Source organism: Bos mutus, chromosome 15 (assembly GCF_027580195.1).
Source record: "Bos mutus isolate GX-2022 chromosome 15, NWIPB_WYAK_1.1, whole genome shotgun sequence".
Lineage (NCBI taxonomy): Eukaryota > Metazoa > Chordata > Mammalia > Artiodactyla > Bovidae > Bos > Bos mutus.
The window spans coordinates 26,385,481-26,406,448 of record NC_091631.1 but is presented as its reverse complement, the minus strand read 5'-3'; the positions used below and the strand labels follow the sequence as shown (position 1 = coordinate 26,406,448).

Here is a 20,968-nt window from a genome sequence, read left to right as displayed (position 1 = left end):
GCTGCTGGAGATACTGCCCTTGATGCATTTTCAGCCAAAGAGGGAGGGAAACACGATGAGTTATAGCACAAGTTAGTTTATACCAAGTGCTAGAAAACAGGCATAAACAAAGTACTACCAACAGAGGAGGGAGCAATTACACTTGATGAGGGACTTTGGTGAGGGGGCGGGGGTGAGGGAAGAACACTAATGGAAACACTCAAGAAGTACTGACAGAGGGACCTAACATTTTTAAAGCACTGAACTGGGTTTCAGAGAGCTAACAGTTACTGATAATTTATCCTGTGCTGGTCGCGGATCTAGGTGCCATATATATGTTATAACATTAAATCTTCCCCAAAACCCATGTGGAGGAAACAGAGGCACAAAGAACTGAGGTAACTCATTCAAGAACTTAAAAGAGGTAGTGCTGAATTCAAACCCAAATCTTTTTGATTTCCAAGAACATGCCCTGCTCCCATCTGCTTGGAGAATGATTTTCAAAAGACATTTGAGATGGACAGTAAAGAATAAGAAGGATTTTGATAGGCTTCAAAAGGCAAGGGGCTGCATTGAAGGTATGGGGGGAAGGCATTCCAGGCAGAGAAAGAGTGGAAAGAGAACAGCCCCAGGGCAGAGCATGAAGGTGTGAGGCCTGCTTGGCAAACCTTAGGCAGTCTGGGGTGACTGTGGAAAGACATTGCCACATGCACATACCAACCACTGTCTTTTTGGGTTCAACACGCCATTCAGTAATTCACTCAACAGTTTTGGGAATTTAGAAGTCAAAATCCTCAGTTCTTGCTCTCAAGGAGTCTCTGATCTAATGAGACTCTGGTGAGATAACTATCAGCAGATTGCCTTGTACATTTCAGGTAGGGTGTGTGTGTGTGTGTGTTGTGTGTGTGTGTGCGCGCGCACACGCACGCATACATGTGAGCATTTCCTTCCCACAATCATTTCTCACCACATATATTCCCCAGGCTCTCCATAAGCACGTGTTCCTTTATTACCTCTGCCTTTAGCAAGGATTGGATTTGAACTGCTGGCCTTGACGTGATAAGTTTAAAGCCTGCAGCATCTCAGCAAGTGCCGTCTCCACCCATAAGAGACCTGTTCTGGTCTTCCACTAGCTCACTTAGAGAATAATGATCAATCCTAGGGTTACAAGGGGAAAAAAACTTTCACTGAAACTGACAAGAAAGCAGACACTTTCTACTATTTCTCTGCAGACTTCACAAGTGCTCAACACTTCTTGAAAGAGAATATGGCTCTGAGGCTTTCATTCTGCTGGCTGGAGGAGAGTTTTAAAAAATACATTTCATCTCTGGCAGATCACCGCAGAACGTCATAAACAGCTGGAAACTCTCTGAGGTGAAGACAAGTTGAATATTATGTTTGGATTTATAGTCCCCTCCCCCTTACCCCATGTAGTTGATTTCCATTTCCGACAGGGTTATTATTTCCATCTTTATGAAATATCTTGGATCTCATCTCAGATAATTACTAATTATCATCAGCTCCTCACCTGAGGCACCTTAGCACTTGGGTGAACCTAATTTTTTTATTTAAAAAATGAACTAGGGAAAACTTAATGGGTGAGATTATGTCTTTAATTCTATTTTCATTTGCAATTCCCTTTGGCTTTCTAATGATCAGGTCATTAATCAGTGTCAAATCACCATCCAGAGCACAGACAGTAAGTACTCTTGTTACTTGGGCTCCAACATGGATTAAATGGCAGTAACTTGTGTTTTTGGGTCTGGTGCTCTTTTGTGAGGTGGTGTGGTGATTATTTAGGGTACAGACAAAATCTCAGAGGCCATCTAAGGTTTTTAGCCAAGAGTGTACATCACAGCCTTCTGAAATTTGATAGAGCTTCCCAAGCTGTTCTGACAGGTACTCCCAGTTGAGGACCACTAACTGGGAATCCAATATCCCTCATTTCACTTCTATGTGTCCTGTGCTTCCATGCCTTTGCTTCTCCTATTTTCTCTGCTGTGACACCTTTGATACCCTCTTCTTACTTCTCTGTCTGGTAATATCCTGCTACTTTGTGAAGCCCAGCTCAAATGCTACCTCTGCTAAGGAGCCTTCTGTGATGGAAATAATCCTTTCTCCTTGATCCCATAGCACTCATTAAATGCCACGTCATCGTGGACATTCTGTGTTATCATGTTATCCTATGGTAAATAGAGCTATCTGCATATGTCTACCTTCCCCACTCAACAATGAGGTCCAGGAGGATAATGGTTATAACTTATTCATCTTCCTAACTTCAGGGCCTGACATTCATTCAAAGAATAAGATCAGATCAGATTAGTCGCTCAGTCGTGTCTGACTCTTTGCGACCCCATGAATCGCAGCACGCCAGGCCTCCCTGTCCATCACCAACTCCCGGAGTTCACCCAGACTCAAGTCTATCGAGTCAGTGATGCCATCCAGCCATCTCATCCTCTGTCGTCCCCTTCTCCTCTTGCCCCCAATCCCTCCCAGCATCAAAGAATAAATTGATACCCAAAAGTAGTAAACATTGGCCTGCTAAATTTAGCCAGATCTGGGCTTCCTTTGCATTTATTCACTAGGATGCTTATAAAGAAAGATGTGCAAGGATGTGAAAGGTAAGGACCTAAAGGGCCATGATGTTAAGCTTTTAAGTTTTTTTTAAGAACATCACTTTCCCAACAAACACAATAACTGCTTTTATCCAAATTAGTAATGTAAGGCTAGATACCTACTAGAAATTGAAGATGGGTTTTCAGAAAAGCAGACAATCTCACCAAAACCCAAATCTTAATCAATTGGTTCAAATGGTAAACTTTTACATGTGCATATTTATTCATATAATCCCCACTTAGATCAAGATATAGAACATTTATAGCACACTGGCATGTTCCTACATGCTCCATTCAAGTATTTGCTCTCTTCAAGGTATTTACTTTTCACACTTCTAAAACTATAAATTATATCTGATGGCTTTTGATCTTTATATAAATGGAATTTCACAGTATGATTGCAACCTCCTAGTCTCTGAGCAACCCAGGTCTGCTGTCATAATGAGAAGGAATGAGTGTGTTTTGCATGTGAGAGGGATATGAATTGTTGTGGACATTTTCCAAAAATAGGCACAGCATCATTTCTGGCCCTACATGTTCTTTCAGGACTCTACCACTCTTCCATCAAGCAATGGAACCTATTTCCCACTTTCCCCTTGAATTCAGGTGGGCTTGACTGCTCCAGTCAAGAGTATGGCAGAAAAAAGGCTCGGACTTCCATAGCTTGATCATAAAAATGATAGTTTCCTTCTCTTCAGTCACTTGTCCTTCAAATCTGGCTACATGTTGTAAGGATGCCCAGGCCACATGGAGATGCCACATACAGATATTCCCAAGAATAATTCCAGCAAAGATTCCAGGCAACAACCAACATCAATTGCTAATCATATGAATAAATGAGCACTCATATGCTTCCAGCTCTTAAGATATCAAGTTGCCCCAGCTCATGCCCAGAGTAGAGATGAGTTGTCCCCACTAAACCCAAACTTGGAGATTTAGGAGCAAAATAAATTGTTCAAGGCAAAGCAAAGGTTTGTTATGCAACCACAGATAACTAAGAGTCTGTAGTGTCTGTGTGTTCTTCAGAAGAGTCTTCTGGTGATATCCGACTTTGGACAATTTTTTCTCTTTAGGCCATTGTAAAATGGAACAATAATTACTACGTTAAGGGAATTTTGAGGTTCAAATGAGGTAATACACGCCCAGGTACTCTTTTTATAATAGGATCCAAACCACCTAAAGGAAATCAACATTGCATATTTATCAGAAGGACTGATGCTGAAGCTCCAATACTTTGGCCACTTGATGCAAAGAGCTGACTCACTGGAAAAGATCCTGATGCTAGGAAAGATTGAAGACTAAAGAAGAGGGCAGCAGAAGATGACCTGGTTAGATGGCATCACTGACTCAAAGAACACGAATTTGAGCAAACTCCAAGATAGTAAAGGACAGGGAAGCTGGGAGTGCCGCAGTCCGTGGGGTTGCAGAGTTGCACACGACTTAGCGAATGAACAAAGATGCTACCTAATATTATCTCAACTTAGTTTCATCAAGCTGTTCTAGATTTACTGTTTCGTACCAAGTCCCTTTCACGTGTGTGTGTGTCATATACACAAATATAAACCACCTTTCTGTATACACATAGGCAGGCACATCATAATACTGCAGCTTCTATCTTGCTTAGATCACTTGCTCTGGGGGAATCCAGCTACAATGTCATAAGGATGCTCAAGCAGCCTTATAAGAAGTCCCCATAGTGAGAAACAGAACTCTTTTATCACTAGTTTGCCAACCATGTGAGTGCCCTACCTTGGAAGCTGATCCTCCAGCCCCAGTCAGCCTTCAGATGATTGCAACCTCTTAGAGATCCAAAGCCAGAACCACTCTCCTAAGCCACCCACAGAAACTGCAAAAACTGTTGAAATAAAATTTTTTTTAATTCACTAAGGTTTGGGATAATGTATTATACACTAATATTTAACTAATAGATCAATCAACATGGGGAGGGATGCAGAGATGAAACTGATCCAAGCTTGAGGGCTGCTTTAGGGTCTATGTGGAAGGATAGAGACTGTCGAATGGACTTGAAAGCGCTGATGAGACTGAGCTTGAAATAAATCATCTTGGGAGTCCAGGGTAGAAAGCAAAATCAGAGGAGGGAAGACTTAGAACTGGGAGACTGTGAACTACAGATTTCACTGAAGTTGAAGATCAGACTTAGTGAGGGTAAAGGAGTAAGAAATATGTAATAAATGAGTTTTGATTGTGGAATACCTTGCTTAGTGATTTCAAAGGTGGAACAGTTCTGGAGAACAAAGTGCAGGATGGCAATGATGGGGAAAGGTTTGTATACTTTTCTGGGGATTACATGGGCCAAGCAATGGGGTAACCTAAGCAGGTATCAGCAGATTATTAAAAATCTCCTTAAGAGTCTTTCATGCCTAGAGTTACAAAATGAGGGTGGAATGGAGTTTGAATGGCTTGATGGTAAAAGCCTTAATACAAGAGTAGTTGGCTTTAATACAGATGGTAGTGACAAATTAGAAGAAAGTCAGCCTTTATTTCTGGTTCAGGATACTGAAGATGGGAGGAGGAGAATTCCATTTGAAAGAGTTTCAAGGGAAGCAGTGAACTTGAGGAAAACATTAGATTTTAGACAAGATTAAAAGGCTATGGTTTTTCCTGTGGTCATGTACGGATGTGAGAGTTGGACTGTGAAGAAAGCTGAGCGCCGAAGAATTGATGCTTTTGAACTGTGGTGTTGGAGAAGACTCTTGAGAGTCCCTTGGACTGCAAGGAGATCCAACCAGTCCATTCTGAAGGAGATCAGCCCTGGGATTTCTTTGGAAGGAATGATGCTAAAGCTGAAACTCCAGTACTTTGGCCACCTCACGCGAAGAGCTGACTCATTGGAAAAGACTCTGATGCTGGGAAGGATTGGGGGCAAGAGAAGGGGACGACAGAGGATGAGATGGCTGGATGGCATCACTGACTCGATAGACATGAGTCTGAGTGAACTCCGGGAGTTGGTGATGGACAGGGAGGCCTGGCATGCTGCGATTCATGGGGTCGCAAAAGAGTCGGACACGACTGAGTGACTGATCTGATCTGATCTGAAAAGGTGACAGCAGTGTTCTAGGAACAGGTTAGATGAGTAAGCATGTTTCTTTAGTTCAGCATGGGTTTGCTCATAAAAAAGCTAAAACTTTATTCTTTTTAAAAAAATTTATTTTTATTTTGGCCGTGCTGGGTCTTTTTTGGCTGAAGCTGCGTGGGCTTCTCATTGCAGTATTTCCTCTTGTTGTGGAGCACAGACTCTAGGCCATGCGAGCTTCAATAGTTGCGATTCCCAGGCTCTACAGCACAAGTTCAGTAGTTGCTCCTCAGCTTGTGGGATCTTCCTGGATCAGGGAAGTAAACCTGTGTCTCATGCACTGGCAGGTAGATACTTAACCACTGAGCCACCAGGGAAGCCCTACAATTTTATCACTAGCATCTATGCATGCTTAGTTGCTCAGTTGTGTCCAACTCTTTGCAACCACATGAACTGTAGCCTACCAGGCTCCTCCATCCATGGGATTCTCCAGGCAAGAACTCTGGAGTGGGTTGCCATTCCCTTCTCCAGGGTTACCTTCCTGACCCAGGAATCAAACCTGGGTCTCCTGTATTACAGGCAGATTCTTTTACCATCTGAGCCACCAGGGAAGCCCATTGGCATGTGGGAGCTTCCCAAGTTTTATGTAGGTGACTGACGTGTTTGAAATTCACAAAACTCACCCTGACTGTAGTGGCTGTATGGCAGATGTAGTGGCAAGGAATACAGAAGTTCCTTTGGAGAAAGAGGGTAGGTAAAAAGGTTCATTCCACACAGGTGATGAGGCATCACCACCAGCCTACTAAAACAATGAGGTCAGCTACTTGGGAAGTAGAAGAGTATAGAACTGAATGGTTAGCTGGAGAGAGGAATGGAGGCAGTTGACAATGCAAAGGTCAGATCTTTTAATCATTTTAGAACCTGTTCCAGACTGCTCAAAGCACTTCTGATCCTTCACTGAGCCTGGATATGTATAATTGTCAGTTATCTCCAGTTTACTTCCCTTCTTTCTTTTCTGTCCCCCAAATCCACTTATTTTTGATCTATTCGATATTCTTTTTTTTTTTAATTTTGGTCTTGTTATCCCCTTTTAGCACACACCCTGGCTATACCAGTGTGGTAATACAACTTTTTGATGGTAAGAATCTAAAGGCAGTGTGATAAAGTGGAAAGGGCTGGTTTCCAGTCTCACTCCTGCCATGAAATTCCTATATGACTCTGGTTAAGTCACTTCACTTCTTTAGACCCCCCAATTTTTTAATTTAGAAAATGAATCTTTAAGGTCTTATCCATTTCAATTTTCCTACCTGTACAATATCATAGGAGCTTAACAGATATTTTCATAAGAGTGAAATCTACCATCTCCAATATAGTACTGCAAAATTAGAATGGTAGATAGCATGCATCTTGAAGTTTGTTCCAAGAAACATACTTAATCTGCTTTGTCAATAGGGGAATACAGTTTGAAATAGGTATTGAACTACATTTCCACAGACCAGAAGTAGAGAAGAATGGTTCTCACTTTATTTACATTTCCTGGAGTTAAAGTGACTTCACTTGAAATCATGGCTTTGCTACTTACCAGCTTGTTACCTTAGGCAAACTATTTGGTATCTCTGTGCCTTAGTCTCTTCATCTATAAAATAGGGGTAATAATATATCTCATAAGGCTACCATGGAGATTAGATACATTTGAAGCAACAGTTAGAACTGGACATGGAACAACAGACTGGTTCCAAATAGGAAAAGGAGTACATCAAGGCTGTATATTGTCACCCTGCTTATTTAACTTCTATGCAGAGTACATCATGAGAAACGCTGGGCTGGAAGAAACACAAGCTGGAATCAAGATTGCTGGGAGAAATATCAATCACCTCAGATATGCAGATGACACCACCCTTATGGCAGAAAGTGAGGAGGAACTAAAAAGCCTCTTGATGAAAGTGAAAGAGGAGAGTGAAAAAGTTGGCTTAACATTCAGCTCAACATTCAGAAAACGAAGATCATGTCATCTGGTCCCATCACTTCATGGGAAATAGATGGGGAAACAGTGGAAACAGTGTCAGACTTTGGTTTTTTGGGCTCTAAAATCACTGCAGATGGTGACTGCAGCCATGAAATTAAAAGACGCTTACTCCTTGGAAGGTAAGTTATGACCAACCTAGACAGCACATTGAAAAGCAGAGACATTACTTTTTCAACAAAGGTCCATCTAGTCAAGGCTATGGTTTTTCCAGTGGTCATGTATGGATGTGAGAGTTGGACTATGAAGAAAGCTGAGTGCCAAAGAATTGATGCTTTTGAACCGTGGTGTTGGAGAAAACTCTTGAGAGTCCCTTCGACTGCAAGGAGATCCAACCAGTCCATTCTGAAGATCAGCCCTGGGATTTCTTTGGTAGGAATGATGCTAAAGCTGAAACTCCAGTACTTTGGCCACCTCATGCGAAGAGTTGACTCATTGGAAAAGACTCTGATGCTGGGAGGGATTGGGGGCAGGAGAAGGGGATGACAGAGGATGAGATGGCTGGATGGCATCACTGACTCGATGGACTTGAGTCTGAGTGAACTCCAGGAGTTGGTGATGGACAGGGAGGCCTGGCATGCTGCGATTCATGGGGTCGCAAAGAGTCGGACATGACTGAGCAACTGAACTGACTGACTGACTAGATATGTAACTGCATCTGTAAGAGAAAGCCCTAGATAAGCATTAGCTATTATTATATGCTAGGCAGAAGAGTACAAACTCTTGTGCCTCTCCTTAAAGAGCTCACTCTCTGTGAGAAAGATTTTCATACAAATGACCGTAACTCAATGTTCTGCGTTCTGTAACAAGAACTTACTACAATAAGTGGTGTAGGAGCAGAGACAAAAAATGCCTCGCTTTTCCGAGAGGGAAAGGTAGGGACAGGATAATTGTCTTGAGAGTAAAGTTTGAGTCTGATCATTAAAGAAGAGAATTTAATGTTAGGAATATTTGGGGATATGGAGCAGTGAGAGGCATTGTGGGGAAGGCAGCTTCTTGCTGCAAAAGACAAACAGGTTCTGAGCAGAGGGAGTATGTGTGGTAGATTAGAGGTAGTAGTTGATGACAGAACATCATCACTTGAGAGCTTGTTAGAAATATAGGATCATAGTCCCTACTGAGATCTACTCAATCAAAACCTGTATTTGAATAAGATAGTTAGGTGGTTCACTGAACACTGAAGTTCGTGAAGCACTAGCCCAGGGCAGACTCTGGAGCCAAGGTGCTTAGGTTTAAATTCTGGCTTTACCATTTACTTATTATTATTTTTCTGGCTGAGTCACTGCAACATGGGAATTGGTTCCCTGACCAGGGATTGAACCCATGCCCCCTGCAGTGGAAGCACAGAATCCTAACTGCTGGACTGCTAGGCAAGTCCCACCATTTATTTACTATGTCTAACTTTAGGCAAGCTAAATTCCTTCCTATGCCTCAGTTTCCTCATTTGTAATCAGAGATAAACAGTATCTACCTCAAAAAGTTTTAAGAATGGAATGAATATTTTAAAAGCTTAGAACAGTATTGGCACCTATCAAGCACAAGGATAGTATAAGCTATAGTAATTCTTGACTCATACACTAATTATAGTCAGAGTTGGTTTTATAAGCAGCTTGTCTTTCCATTTCTACTCCATTACCTGTCACCTTGACATATGTTGTAGAGGAAGACACTTCGAAGTCAGAAGACCTAGGGGAAAACCTAGCTCCCTTCAATTCCTAGCTTTGTGGAATAGGGTGAGTTCTTGATCTGTGTTTTTCTTTTTCATAGTAGGGAGTAATCTTAATTAGACTTGGCTCACTAAGATGCTATGAGACTCAAATCAAAGAATATTCAAAATCTTCTATTAAAGTTTCATTTATCATCTTTCCAAGAGTTAAGAAACTGGTCAGAAAACAGGTGATACTTTTAGTAGGACAGACGGAAGAGAATGCATTGGAAGATTAGGGATGGGGTGGTGGGAGACTATTTGTCCCACTTCCTGACTTTCTCAAGGGACAGACTTGGGTTCCAACACTATAAAATTTTCCTGGGCCTCAGAGGATTCTTAGCTAATGGGCCAACAGCACACACATGTTGTTATTTTTTTTTTTCTACCTAACCTACAATGGAGATCCAAGAACTTTTCTGTACGTTGTGTATCACATCCCAATAGGGTAAAATTAACTTAACATTTATAAGAAAACCTTGTTAATATCATAAAGCAGATTAAAAACTCCTTTCCATTTGACCATTTTTACCGGAACAGTCGTTTCCCAAAGAAAAAAATTTGAAAGGGTGGGAAATCACAAAATTTGATTAGATCTTCAACAATAACAGGTACTGGTTTCGATCTTACGGCCGCAATTAACTATATATTGGGCCCTTTTTCTCATCCATTAAATAGAGGCAACAATACCCTCTTCACACAATTGTTCTGTGATTAAGAACAAAGGCTAAAGGGTGAACCTACCAAGTCGCTGGGCCTCAAATAAATCCCTTCTCCTTCTTGCCTTTGACAGAAATGGCACTATCATTCCCACTTTACAGGTGGAGAAACCCGAAGTCGAGAACGCTCGGGTCCCCCTTCTCTACTTGCAACTTCGCAACCCCAAGTTCGGGTACGCCCAACTGCGGTTTCCACTGTCAGGTCTGGCAGTGTGGATGTTCTCTCCTCGAGCTGCGTCTGGCGGGGCTGGAGGCCGTAATAATTGCTCCCAATACTCTTGAGGAATCCGAGTCTAATCCTCAACGGCTTCAGGGACCAACAAACTTCCCAACCTTTCCTAACCCCGCCTAGAATAAAGGTCGCAGGGACCCCTCGGCTCCAGCTACCGACGCCATCTTGGCCGCTACGTGTGACGCCACACGTAGCGAAACACGCAGCGGAGAGCCAGTCCATTGGGTCTCTCAGGACAGGCGCGCGAAGCCGGGAGAGGAGGGTATGGGAGAAACTACAATCCCAGCCTTCTTTGCGCGTGCCCACCGAGAGCGAAAGAGGAGGGAGTTTGAGTTCAGACCACAATTCCCAGCAATCCTCGCGATGTCTCTCCTTTGCTTTCAAAACGTGGAGGAAAAGAGGGACAGAAGAATGGAGATCTTTTGGTGTCCGTTCTTCGAAAGGCGGGAAAGGCGAACTACACCTCCCGACTTGCAACGCGCGCCTGCGCCTGCGCCCTGATACCTGTCGCCATCTTGCCCGTTCAGAGGCACCGCAAACAAACCCAATTCCTGGTGTCCCCTAGTCTTGGCGGAGGAGCCTTTTAGATGAGCTCAGAAAGGCCGGGCAGGTGGGTGACTCTCAGACAGACTGCTGGGAAGAGCTGGCAGGATAGCCAGTCTGAAGGACCGCCGGGCCAAGCATTTGGAGCCTGGCTTGGGGCGCCCAGCCCCATCCTCCGTTGTCTCCTAACGGGATCGTGGGGCTCCCCGAGGTGGGCTTAGGGGAACTGGCAGGCCTGGTGCTGGAATTGCGGGGGTCCAGCTCCTGGGGGCCTGCCGGTGAGTCTTGGTCGTCTACCTGGCTGTCCGAGCGTCAACTCTTTCTCTCCGTTGTCCTCTCCGCTAAGGAGGGAGCGAGGCGCTGATGCCTACCAGAGCCCTTGACTCCGGCTACTGGTCCTTACAGAGCTTGGGTCGCGGGCTTGACATTGGGGTGGGCGCTGAGCGGCACGGGTGAGGAGGGTGGGCGGGCTACTCTTGTTGTGGTGTTGCGAGAGAGTGCGTGTTTGGGGAGGGGGCGGGGCGGGCTGGCCTCCTTGACACTTGAGTTGGGGGAGGATTAGACAGGATTCCGTTTCCCCGAGCGGGCTCCGGCAACCTCTGCCCAGGTTTCCAGTGCGATGCGGCCCCGCAGTAAGGTCCTCTGGCGGGGACGCATCGGGATGCCGTGACGTGGTGCTTGATTCCGGCGGTCGCCGGCCACCTCAAGATCCTGTCGGGAGGCGGGGACTGGCTTGTGGAGGGAGCGGATTCCTTTGGCTCTGCCCCTTCTTCCTCTTCCCCACCCCTTTTCTTTATGTCATTCTGCCGACTGGGGCGCGCAGTCCAGTTCTCCTTGCTCTGGGTTGGTTCTTAGCTGAGAGGACTATGGGAAGTAGGGGGAGGGGGTTCAATTCCAGGCGTGGAGCTGGAGTTAGCAGCCCTAGCTCTTGGAAAAGAGATAGCAGTTATTACGGATCGATGCCTGACTCCTAGTCTAGACACTGAGCTCGCTCATTCTTACATTCACTCATTCATTCATTCGTGTTACTCTTCTCAATCACTCATTTATTTAACAGATATTTACAGCAGATCTGCTGTGGGCTAAGCAGGTATTGTGTAAGGGCCCAGCGCCGTTGTCTTTTTCTAGACCAGGGGATTACCAGTCCGAAGTTTCTGACATCTAAACTTTTGGGAAACGCTTTTGTAAAGACTTCGGGGTGTAAATTCATCTTTCATTGTTAAGACGAGGAGACAGTTCCATTTATCCACTTAGCATCTTAGGATCTTTACATATTGTATCTCATGTAATTCATAGTGAGAAACCTGGCAGAAGTCAAGTGAATTAATTGCCCAAGATTACATAGGTAGTGGCACCTATTTATTAAATAATGTGCCTGCCACTAGAATAAGAACTTCACGTACACTGTTGTTCAGCCCTCATAGCTGGGTGATAAAACCTCTACTTTATAGTAACACATGTTCAAGTAGACCTGTTTACCCAGGATCACACAGCCAGTAAGTTGTAAGATCTAATTAAAGCCTATAGGTGTCTGATACCTATGTTCTTTCCATGTGATAGCCTGGAATAGTAAACTCCCAAATGGTTAAGTTCTTCGTTTGTCAGAAGTTGTAAAATGTGGAGGTGAAATAGGATTTTGAGATACTTTTACTGATTTTGCTTCTTAACGTGTGAATAGCCAGGTGAGTGGGCTTTTGAATGCACTTGAGCAATGTGGCCTTTTGTAATTTGACTTTTTGGTTTTTGCTTTGGAAGGGAAGACAAGCTCTTTGGGGCTACCAAAAAGAAGCAGCAATGCCTGTTGTGTGGCCAACACTTTTGGATCTCAGCAGGGATGAATGCAAAAGGATTCTTCGAAAATTGGGTATGATTTTAATTTCTGATGTTTTGTGCCTCTCTGTGATGCTTTTTGCTTTCTATTTGGGTCATGACTGTTTGCATGGATGTCATATTTCATGCTGTGTTAGAAATCCTTTAGAGGTATATAGTTCTTGTTTTACTCTTTGTTATTTCCTTAGTGCCTAGCATAGTGCTTTGTACACAGTAGATGCATGAATCCTATTAATAATAATTGCAGCTAAGAATTCTTCAGGGCTACTGGACTGAGTCCTTTACATTCAACATCTCATTTAATTGTCACTCAAACCAGATAGGTATTTTTCTTTTTATGCCCCCATTTTACAGATGACAAAACTGAAGCTTAGAACCCAGACTAATTCTTTAGTATGTCATGGGGTCAGAATTTCAACCCAGGGAATATGATTCCAGTCTCACTTTAACATACTCTTAGGCTTCATGAGTGTGTGTGAATTACATGTGTGTGCGTGTGTGCTCAGTTGCTCAGTTGTATCTGCGACCCCATGGACTGGAGCCATACTGTTTCTGAATTCTGAGTTAATGTAAGCTATGCTGACTTTCCCAAATTATATTTTACTATCAGTAATAAAACACCATTTACGCTTGTAATGAACTATTTAGTGCTTCTTTTCCTTTAGGGCAGTCTTTCTCAAACAGCATTGAGGGAGAGAATTAAGCCCTAATGCTAAGGCCTTCATTGTATGTAATGAACCAAGTTTTCTACCTGCATCTAGAATGGTATGTTATGTATTATCTTTGGGACAATTGAGAAAAAAAGAGTTACTCAAATCATTTTCTGTATTTTGTGATTCAAATGAGAATCCTTGGTTGAGAAATGTAGCCTTAGACTCTAAGATTCAAGGAGGATATTTTTGTCTTATTCACCACTGTAGTCTCAGACCAGCGCATAGTAATGACTCAATAAATGAAAAAAATAATTTGGAAAAGAACATTAAATGTTTTGGCAGAGGAGAGCCTGGTAAGCTGCCGTCTATGGGATCGCACAGAGTCAGACACAACTGAAGCGACTTAGCAGCAGCGGCAGCAGCAGCAGCAATTATTTAGATATCTGTGATTTTGAAGGGGAAAATGCGGACTTTGAATTCACATAGATTTAGGATCTTGGTCCTGTTACTAATGACTGACATCCAAAAGCAAGTTGTTTAATCTCCCTAAATCTATTGATAATTTTGTAAATGAAGGGTAATAATAATCTGCCTCATAAGTTTGTGGGTTAAGTGTATACAGAAAGAGCCTATCACAGTGTCCGACATCTGAGTATATAGCATTTTAAAGCAGTTGCTTTCAGACATTTATTTATTTGCAGTTGAATCTTTTCTTCACAAGAAATCTTTGTTGGAAATTCCTGTGGATAAATCTGAATCACAGCTAGTCTGGCCTTAACTGCTAATAACCTTTGCCCTTTTTATTTCCCCTTAGGGGCTACCATGAAGATTTCTATATTTTAAACTATTTCTTAGCATTGTACTCTAGTACCTTGGTTTTTTTTTTTTTTTTGTCAATTATTCCTTTATTTTATTTTTTAAATTTAACCTTATAAGTTAAATTTTTACTACCCATTCAAGGTTTTCTATACACTGATAGACAATTGGTCTAACTTGTTAGCTACCAGTTATAAAATTGGATTTGTATTTATTTCATAGCTGAAATAGTTAAAGAGTTATTGTGATCTGTTCAGATCACAACTGCAGTCAGCTGCTTTAGTTTCTGGGCTTTTGGAACCTCAAATCAAGAGATTATGTTTAAATATAAAAATTGTAAGCTTTAAGTCTTAAATTTATCCTTACTTTTAGTCAGAGCTGTGTAGGTAATGTTGCTGAAGAGCTGCTTCTGTACTGAAGAGAACAGCCTTCCTATAGGGTAATGTCATCTTCAATGATCCTTCTTTTGGGAGGTGAGCTTTGATAGTGATTTGCAGAATGACTTCCTCCTCACCCGTTGACTCATTATCATAACAGTGAAACCTTTGAATTGCTTTCGGACACTAGCTCTAGGTCCAGAGTTTAGAGAAGGTACTGTGTTTAAGAGTTAGCTTAAAATATTTTAAGGATTAGCTTTTAAAAAGATTCTTTTAAAACAGTTATAAATTATTTTAACATAAGATGTTAAACATTTATATTTTACTTGTGAAAGTGTTAGTTGCTCAGTTGTGTAGCCCACCAGGCTCGTCATTCCTTGGGATTCTCCAGGCAAGAATACTGAAGTGGGTTGCCATTTCCTTCTCCAGGGGATCTTCCTGACTCAGATCAAACGCGGGTCTCCTGCCTTGCAGGCAGATTCTTTACTGTTTGAGCCACCAGAGAAGCCCACATAGACATTGGGATAGAGGATTTCTATCTCTATATAATGCTAACATGGGGCTTTATGAAATACAGTATTCATATTGAATGGCAGGTTTGCTTAAATGGAATGGGTTGAGGCTTTATTAAAATAGTTCAGATCTTTTGTTTTCTGTGGTATTTCATGTGTTAATTGTTTCATTATACTTAAGTCTCATTAAAGTTAACACTGTAATAGAATGGTATAAAAAATAATACCAGAAATTCAACTGAGCTTGATATTTGTCAGAATCTTAGGATTCTCATCAAAATGGAAATCCACAAATGTGAATAAGGTTGGGAAGCTAGCCGATGTTCTTTACAGTGAATGAATTTCTCATTGAATGAAAGGAAAGTGTGCCTTGGATTGTGTACCTGTGAGAACTGTGTTCTGAGTTATACAGTTTTGTGTGTGGTTGCTACCTCTTCTATCCCTGACTTTTTAATTAGACTTGGAATGAGACTTGAGGTGTCAAAATCTTTGTCTTTAGTTAATTTCACTTTCTAAAAAATACTGTGAAATAGTGAAATTTTGATCACCATAAATTTCACAGGCCAAAAGTGAACCTTTTCCTGAAATCACTTCTCTCTGACCTCTCCATTTCTTTTTATGGTATTGTCATTTTCCTAAATATCTTGGAAACTGAAAAACCTGGTTATTTTCCTTCTGCCATTCCTTCCACGTTTAATCAATCACTGAGTCCTATCAAAAACTTTTTAGACTGGGGATAGTGGCTTTTCTTAGTCTGGCCCCAAATTCTTATTCTATTTTTATCCTTGTTGGATTTTAATCACTTTGAGAATACGGACCTTGTTTTGTTTATATGAAGATTCGCCTTGGTACCTTGCAGTAGTAGTAGTGTTCAGTTAGTAGTTAGGTTTGAATTAGTGACTAGCCAAGTACAGACATATTTTTACTTTTCCTAGTATAAAACTCTCAAAACAGTGACTATTACTGGAAGTTTAACATCTTTATGAAACATTATATGCTCTTTTACTCTATGTTCTTTTTGTACATTTGCGTCCCGCCCCCCCACCCCCCATCCCCCACCCCCCACCGCCCCGCCTAGAGCACAGTTCTGTTTCTGAGTAAAGCTTATGCTTCTAGACTAGATGATGTTTTTCCTCTGTGCCTTTACCACTGTATTGTAAACTGTATCAGAATTGTCTGATGACTTGTTTCACTGTAACTTTATTCTAGAGTTAACTTCTTAAGGCAGGGTTTAGCATACTATCTCGTATATATAATGAGATTCAACACTGATTTGTTGAATAAAATACTTGATAAATGAGGCATAAACATTTAGAGTATAGTGATTTCTTAAGTTATCCCCAGTGTCTTTCTGAACTCTACTTTGGGTTCTGATAAAAGCTGAAATATGTTTTTTGGATCAAAGTATTTCCAGGGAAGCAGAGATTGTCCTTCCAGAAGGACCACATGAAACATCTACCTAATATCCAGTGTAGATTGAACATGCAGGATGTTTACACATGAAATAATTCAGTTGGACAAGACATGTCTATTTAATATGGTCAACTCACTCTTCTATATAAATTCTTTTTTTTTTTTTTGACAGAACCGTGGATAATACAAACTGAATGAGGCTACTATTTTACTGTTATTGTAGTATCTTGAATGCAGCTGTGCATGCCTTAGTTATTTGGCTAACATTCGGTATCTATTATATGTAAGGCATTGGCAAATACTGGTAGTAAGTTGGATCTATTAAGAAGATAACTGTAGTCTGGATACTTATTTCCCATCATTTTGTTTTGTTCAGGTCTACTTGTCTCATAGTGTTTATGGTTTGAAACAACTGTTTTATTATTTCTCATGATTCTGTGGGTTGCTCGTGTTGCCTGAGCTCGCTCACATGGCTCTATTCAGCTGGAAGCTTAGCTGGTTAGTTGGGCTCAGCTAAGGTGGCTGGGCCGCTCTCTCCATGTGACCTTTCATCCTGTGCTTCTTCACAGCTTGGTGATCTTAAGGTTCCAAGAGAACAAGGCCCTGTGTGCAAGGCTGCTGTTTGCATCATGTATGTGATGTTCCATTGGCCAAAGCAAGTCACATGCCAAGTCCAGAGTCATTGTTGGAGGTACTATAGAAAGGTAGTACATGAGGAAGTTCACTGAGAAGCAGGCATGGTTCATTGGGAGCCATTGAGGGCTTTTTGGTTTTATAGTTTAACCACTACTAGGGACAACAGTTTCATTAAATAATGGTTGTTGCTGTGGAAAGTTAGTGAAATGAAACTGTCTGGAATTAGGTTTCAGTGTATTATGTACTGATTCTGTAAGAGCGAAAATTCACGTTTGCTAATCTGCCTTAGTCATTTTGCTGGTGGTTTCAATTTGTTGGTGGTTTCTTCAAGGTACCTTCAAAGTGTCTTCTAGGACACTAGGTAAAGAAGCTAGGATCAGAGATGAGAAAGGACTTACCCAGGGTCACACAACTAATGTCAGTGCTGGAGCCAGAATCTGGTCATTTGACTCTTGATCCAGTAGTTTTTCAGTTGCACGCTACTCACAGATGGAATATAGGTTGAATTCTTAGGCAAGCTTAAGGAATTATTTCAAAATTTTATCAGCAAAGCTACCTATCAATAATACTAAGAACTTCTCTTACCAGCCTTATTATACCACTGGGAACCTTTTCCCAGTTGTTGGTAGCATCCAAGTTGAATGTTCTTCAGTGATGATATGTAAAGCAAAATATTTAGACTTTTCTTCCTAAACTTTTACACACATGACTTCTGTGAGGCAGTAAAAAAGAAAATAAGCTTATAAAAGCCACATTTAATGTATGTTAGAAGATAAAATTTTTAATAAGAGGACATTAATGAAATATTTGCATATTGATTTTTAGGTTTCCTGCCCTGAAGTTTCACTGTATATAGCCATACTATTAAAATATTGATGGTCTATTTTGATAAAATAATTTTCTTCTTCTAGAATTGGAGGCATATGCTGGAGTTATCAGTGCACTTCGGGCACAGGGAGATCTCACCAAGGAAAAGAAAGATCTTCTTGGAGAACTCTCAAAAGTTCTTAGGTAAATTATCATAAAAGTTTGTGAGACATGACTCTAGGAATTTCATTTTGAGATATTTTGGTACTTTTCACTCTTAGGCTGAAGACAGAGGTGTTCAAGTTGTTGGTACTTAGAGATCCCATCCCAGTTGTGTGCTTTGTTACAGAAAATCATGTAATTTACCATTTATTCTGTACTCTAATCAGAAGAGGTTTAAGGCAGGTTATTTTAGCTTTGGGCTAGTTGGAAAAGGGAAATATTTTTAACCTGGGTAAAGGAAAGAAGAGCTAGGAGTGACTGGATATGAAGATCTAGAGTGTCCAAGTGGCATCTGTTAGGGGTAGAAGAAGACACTAGGAAGTTGTTGTCTTAGGTATAGAAATGGGTAGTGATTATATAGTCATAGCATTAGGGACAGTTGATCCCTGCGGCTTCCCATTAGTGTGGGACTTCAATTCATTAAAAAAAATCTGGTGAAAGGGGTTCTTTGATACTTTGCCTTGATCCATTCTTAACATCTTGAGCTTTCTCAGAAAATTCAGTTTTGTTTTAACTGAAATGTCCTTTCTACATTTAAGACTATTTTGTCCTATTTTTAAAGTGAAAATAGGGAAGAGATTTTTTTCCTCCCTACGTTCAATTATCAGTAAAGTAGATATGTTATTAAATTCTGTCTCAATGCCTCCATACTTAACAATTTATATTTTTTGTTTGTTGTTTGTATTGCCTCATAAATTCTGCTTTTAAGCCCCTTAGATATTTTAATCAATGGTATAGATTTAGCCTAGTAATAAAGATTACAGTTTCAAGGGTGGTATTCATTTTATTGAGTATTTATGAATGGAATGGGTATAGCCTTTTTTTTAGTTGTTTAGATTTAACTTTACATATATTTAATCAGATCAACATAAGCACATTTTTACCATAGTGGTGATGTGATATAATGCAGAAGACATGTAGCTTCAGTGTTGAGTAATAAAGGAGTAATATCTTGGTGTCAAGTTTCATAGCATATGAAACATTATCTTGTCACTTTCATTTATTTAGTATATTCACTGAACATAAAATTTTAGACTCTTAAGCTTTAGACAGGACTTTCTTTTGAGGGCCAAAATCTCAGTAACCATGATTAGAGGTCATTCAGTGGTTTGTATTTTTAGATAACAGGAACCTCTGCTAATCTTGACTATGGTCTGACATTTCTGAATTGACGTTAATGACTTCATATCAAACTGAATTTGTCTTTCTGTGATTTGTAATTTGTATAATTTGTACAAATTTATAATTTGTAATTTATAATTAGAATTTAGTTACAAATTCTCTCTACAATTACACAGAATCAGTCTGAATCCTTTTCTATGACTTTAATTAAAGCATTTGAAAATATATATATTAGACCCTTGTCTTTATCTTTTTTACACATCAATTCCCCTCCTCCCCCACAAACAAAATGTTGACTTAAACATTAATAAAAGTATAGAGAAGAGATGCCTGCTTGGCAGAGTTCTATAATGGCTATTTTTTTTCATAGTATCTCAACAGAACGCCACCGTGCTGAAGTTCGGAGAGCAGTAAACGATGAACGGTTAACAACAATTGCACATAAGTAAGCCATTAGTCATACCACCCCTGATTTTTCATGACATAGTATACCATAGTTTTGAAACAGTCTTCCTATTGTGTAGAGATTCCTGAGTCTTTTATCTTGATAGTAATATCTCTGTACTCAGGGATCCTAACCATAGCTGTGTTAACTGTTTATTTTATTGGTTATGTTTTGCATTTGGTTAGGCAAGCTTTAAGTACTCAGGTCAAATCCTGTTACAATGTAATCTCTGTGTACCTAAAGGCCTCTGCAGTTTAGCAGGTGATTCCTGTATTTGAAACAAAGTTTAATAAAACAAAGTAGCCTGCTTCCCAAATTTGACAGCCCCTTAGAGTTTCTTTGTAACAGTATTTGATATGTATACATATTGCTTTATAAATAGGCATTATAAATTTTTTGACTAATATTTCATGTATTTTGAGATTCAGAAAAAAGATTGTAACATATAACCTGGTTTTAAAAAATATGAATACAATGTATTTTAATTTATTTTGAAAAGACAACAAAATACAATTATAAAGGATTCTTTATCAAATTGCTTTCAGATCATTATGACTATTTGATAGATGGGGTGGAGGGTGGTGGAAGGTAGGGACTGAGCATTAACGGAGTATGTATGGAGAGAGTGCCTCCTGAAAAATAGAAAAGAGCAGAAATTATCCTTTAAATGTTAATGCAAGATGGTAGGAACATTTGATAAAATAAGGTATGTTATAGAATAATTCATTTGTTTTTTATTTTTGTCTTAATATGAAGTAAAGCTACAAGAAAAATTTTGGTACCTTTCCATTCTGTAATAAATAGTGCTTTTAACCCAATTGGCAGTATTAGTATTGACCCCGAAGATCCATTAGCTTCATGTTGTACTTCTCTGTTCCTCATTTTACTTGACTGATAAAATGGGGTGCTATCTTTTTAACTGCATAGTTTGAAAAATAAGCAGTTTGAATTTGGAGATTTTTCAGTGGTAGATATCTATGCACTGTGGAAATTTAGAAATTTTCCTCTAGTGACATTAAGTATTGTTAGGCCAACATGGCTGAAACATTTAAATATTAACGTGCTCCTTCTTTTAAATTTCTCTAAACTTTTAAATTGAGATACTCTAAAAATAGTAATTGAGCCTAGATTCTAATTTGAGAACTGGTAATAGGAAACTTATGTGCTAGATAATGAAGTAGTGAATAGTAGTTTGCAATCAGGGGCACTTAGAGACAAAATTAGTACCTTAAAAACATTGGAACAATATTGTGGGGCAATTAGTTATAAGTTGATGCATCAGTTT

The 20,968-nt window shown here is 40.3% G+C and overlaps 1 protein-coding gene across 17 annotated transcripts in view; it reads left to right on the top strand.

The window, feature by feature from the left end:
• The first annotated feature begins 10,774 nt into the window (after positions 1-10,774).
• Positions 10,775-20,968, top strand: part of EMSY (EMSY transcriptional repressor, BRCA2 interacting) — an 80,800-nt gene continuing 70,606 nt past the window's right edge. For 7 of the 17 annotated variants that reach the window (XM_070383673.1, XM_070383669.1, XM_070383680.1 and 4 more), the window contains exons 1-4: positions 10,776-10,917; positions 12,606-12,714; positions 17,999-18,098; positions 19,609-19,683. In XM_070383673.1, coding sequence (XP_070239774.1) covers positions 12,645-12,714; positions 17,999-18,098; positions 19,609-19,683 — 245 coding nt within the window. In that variant the 5' untranslated portion in view covers positions 10,776-10,917; positions 12,606-12,644. Of the gene's footprint in view, positions 10,918-12,605; positions 12,715-17,020; positions 17,156-17,998; positions 18,099-19,608; positions 19,684-20,968 lie in introns of those variants that run through there. The other 10 variants (XM_005909250.2, XM_070383670.1, XM_005909249.3 and 7 more) reach the window with 5 other exon arrangements.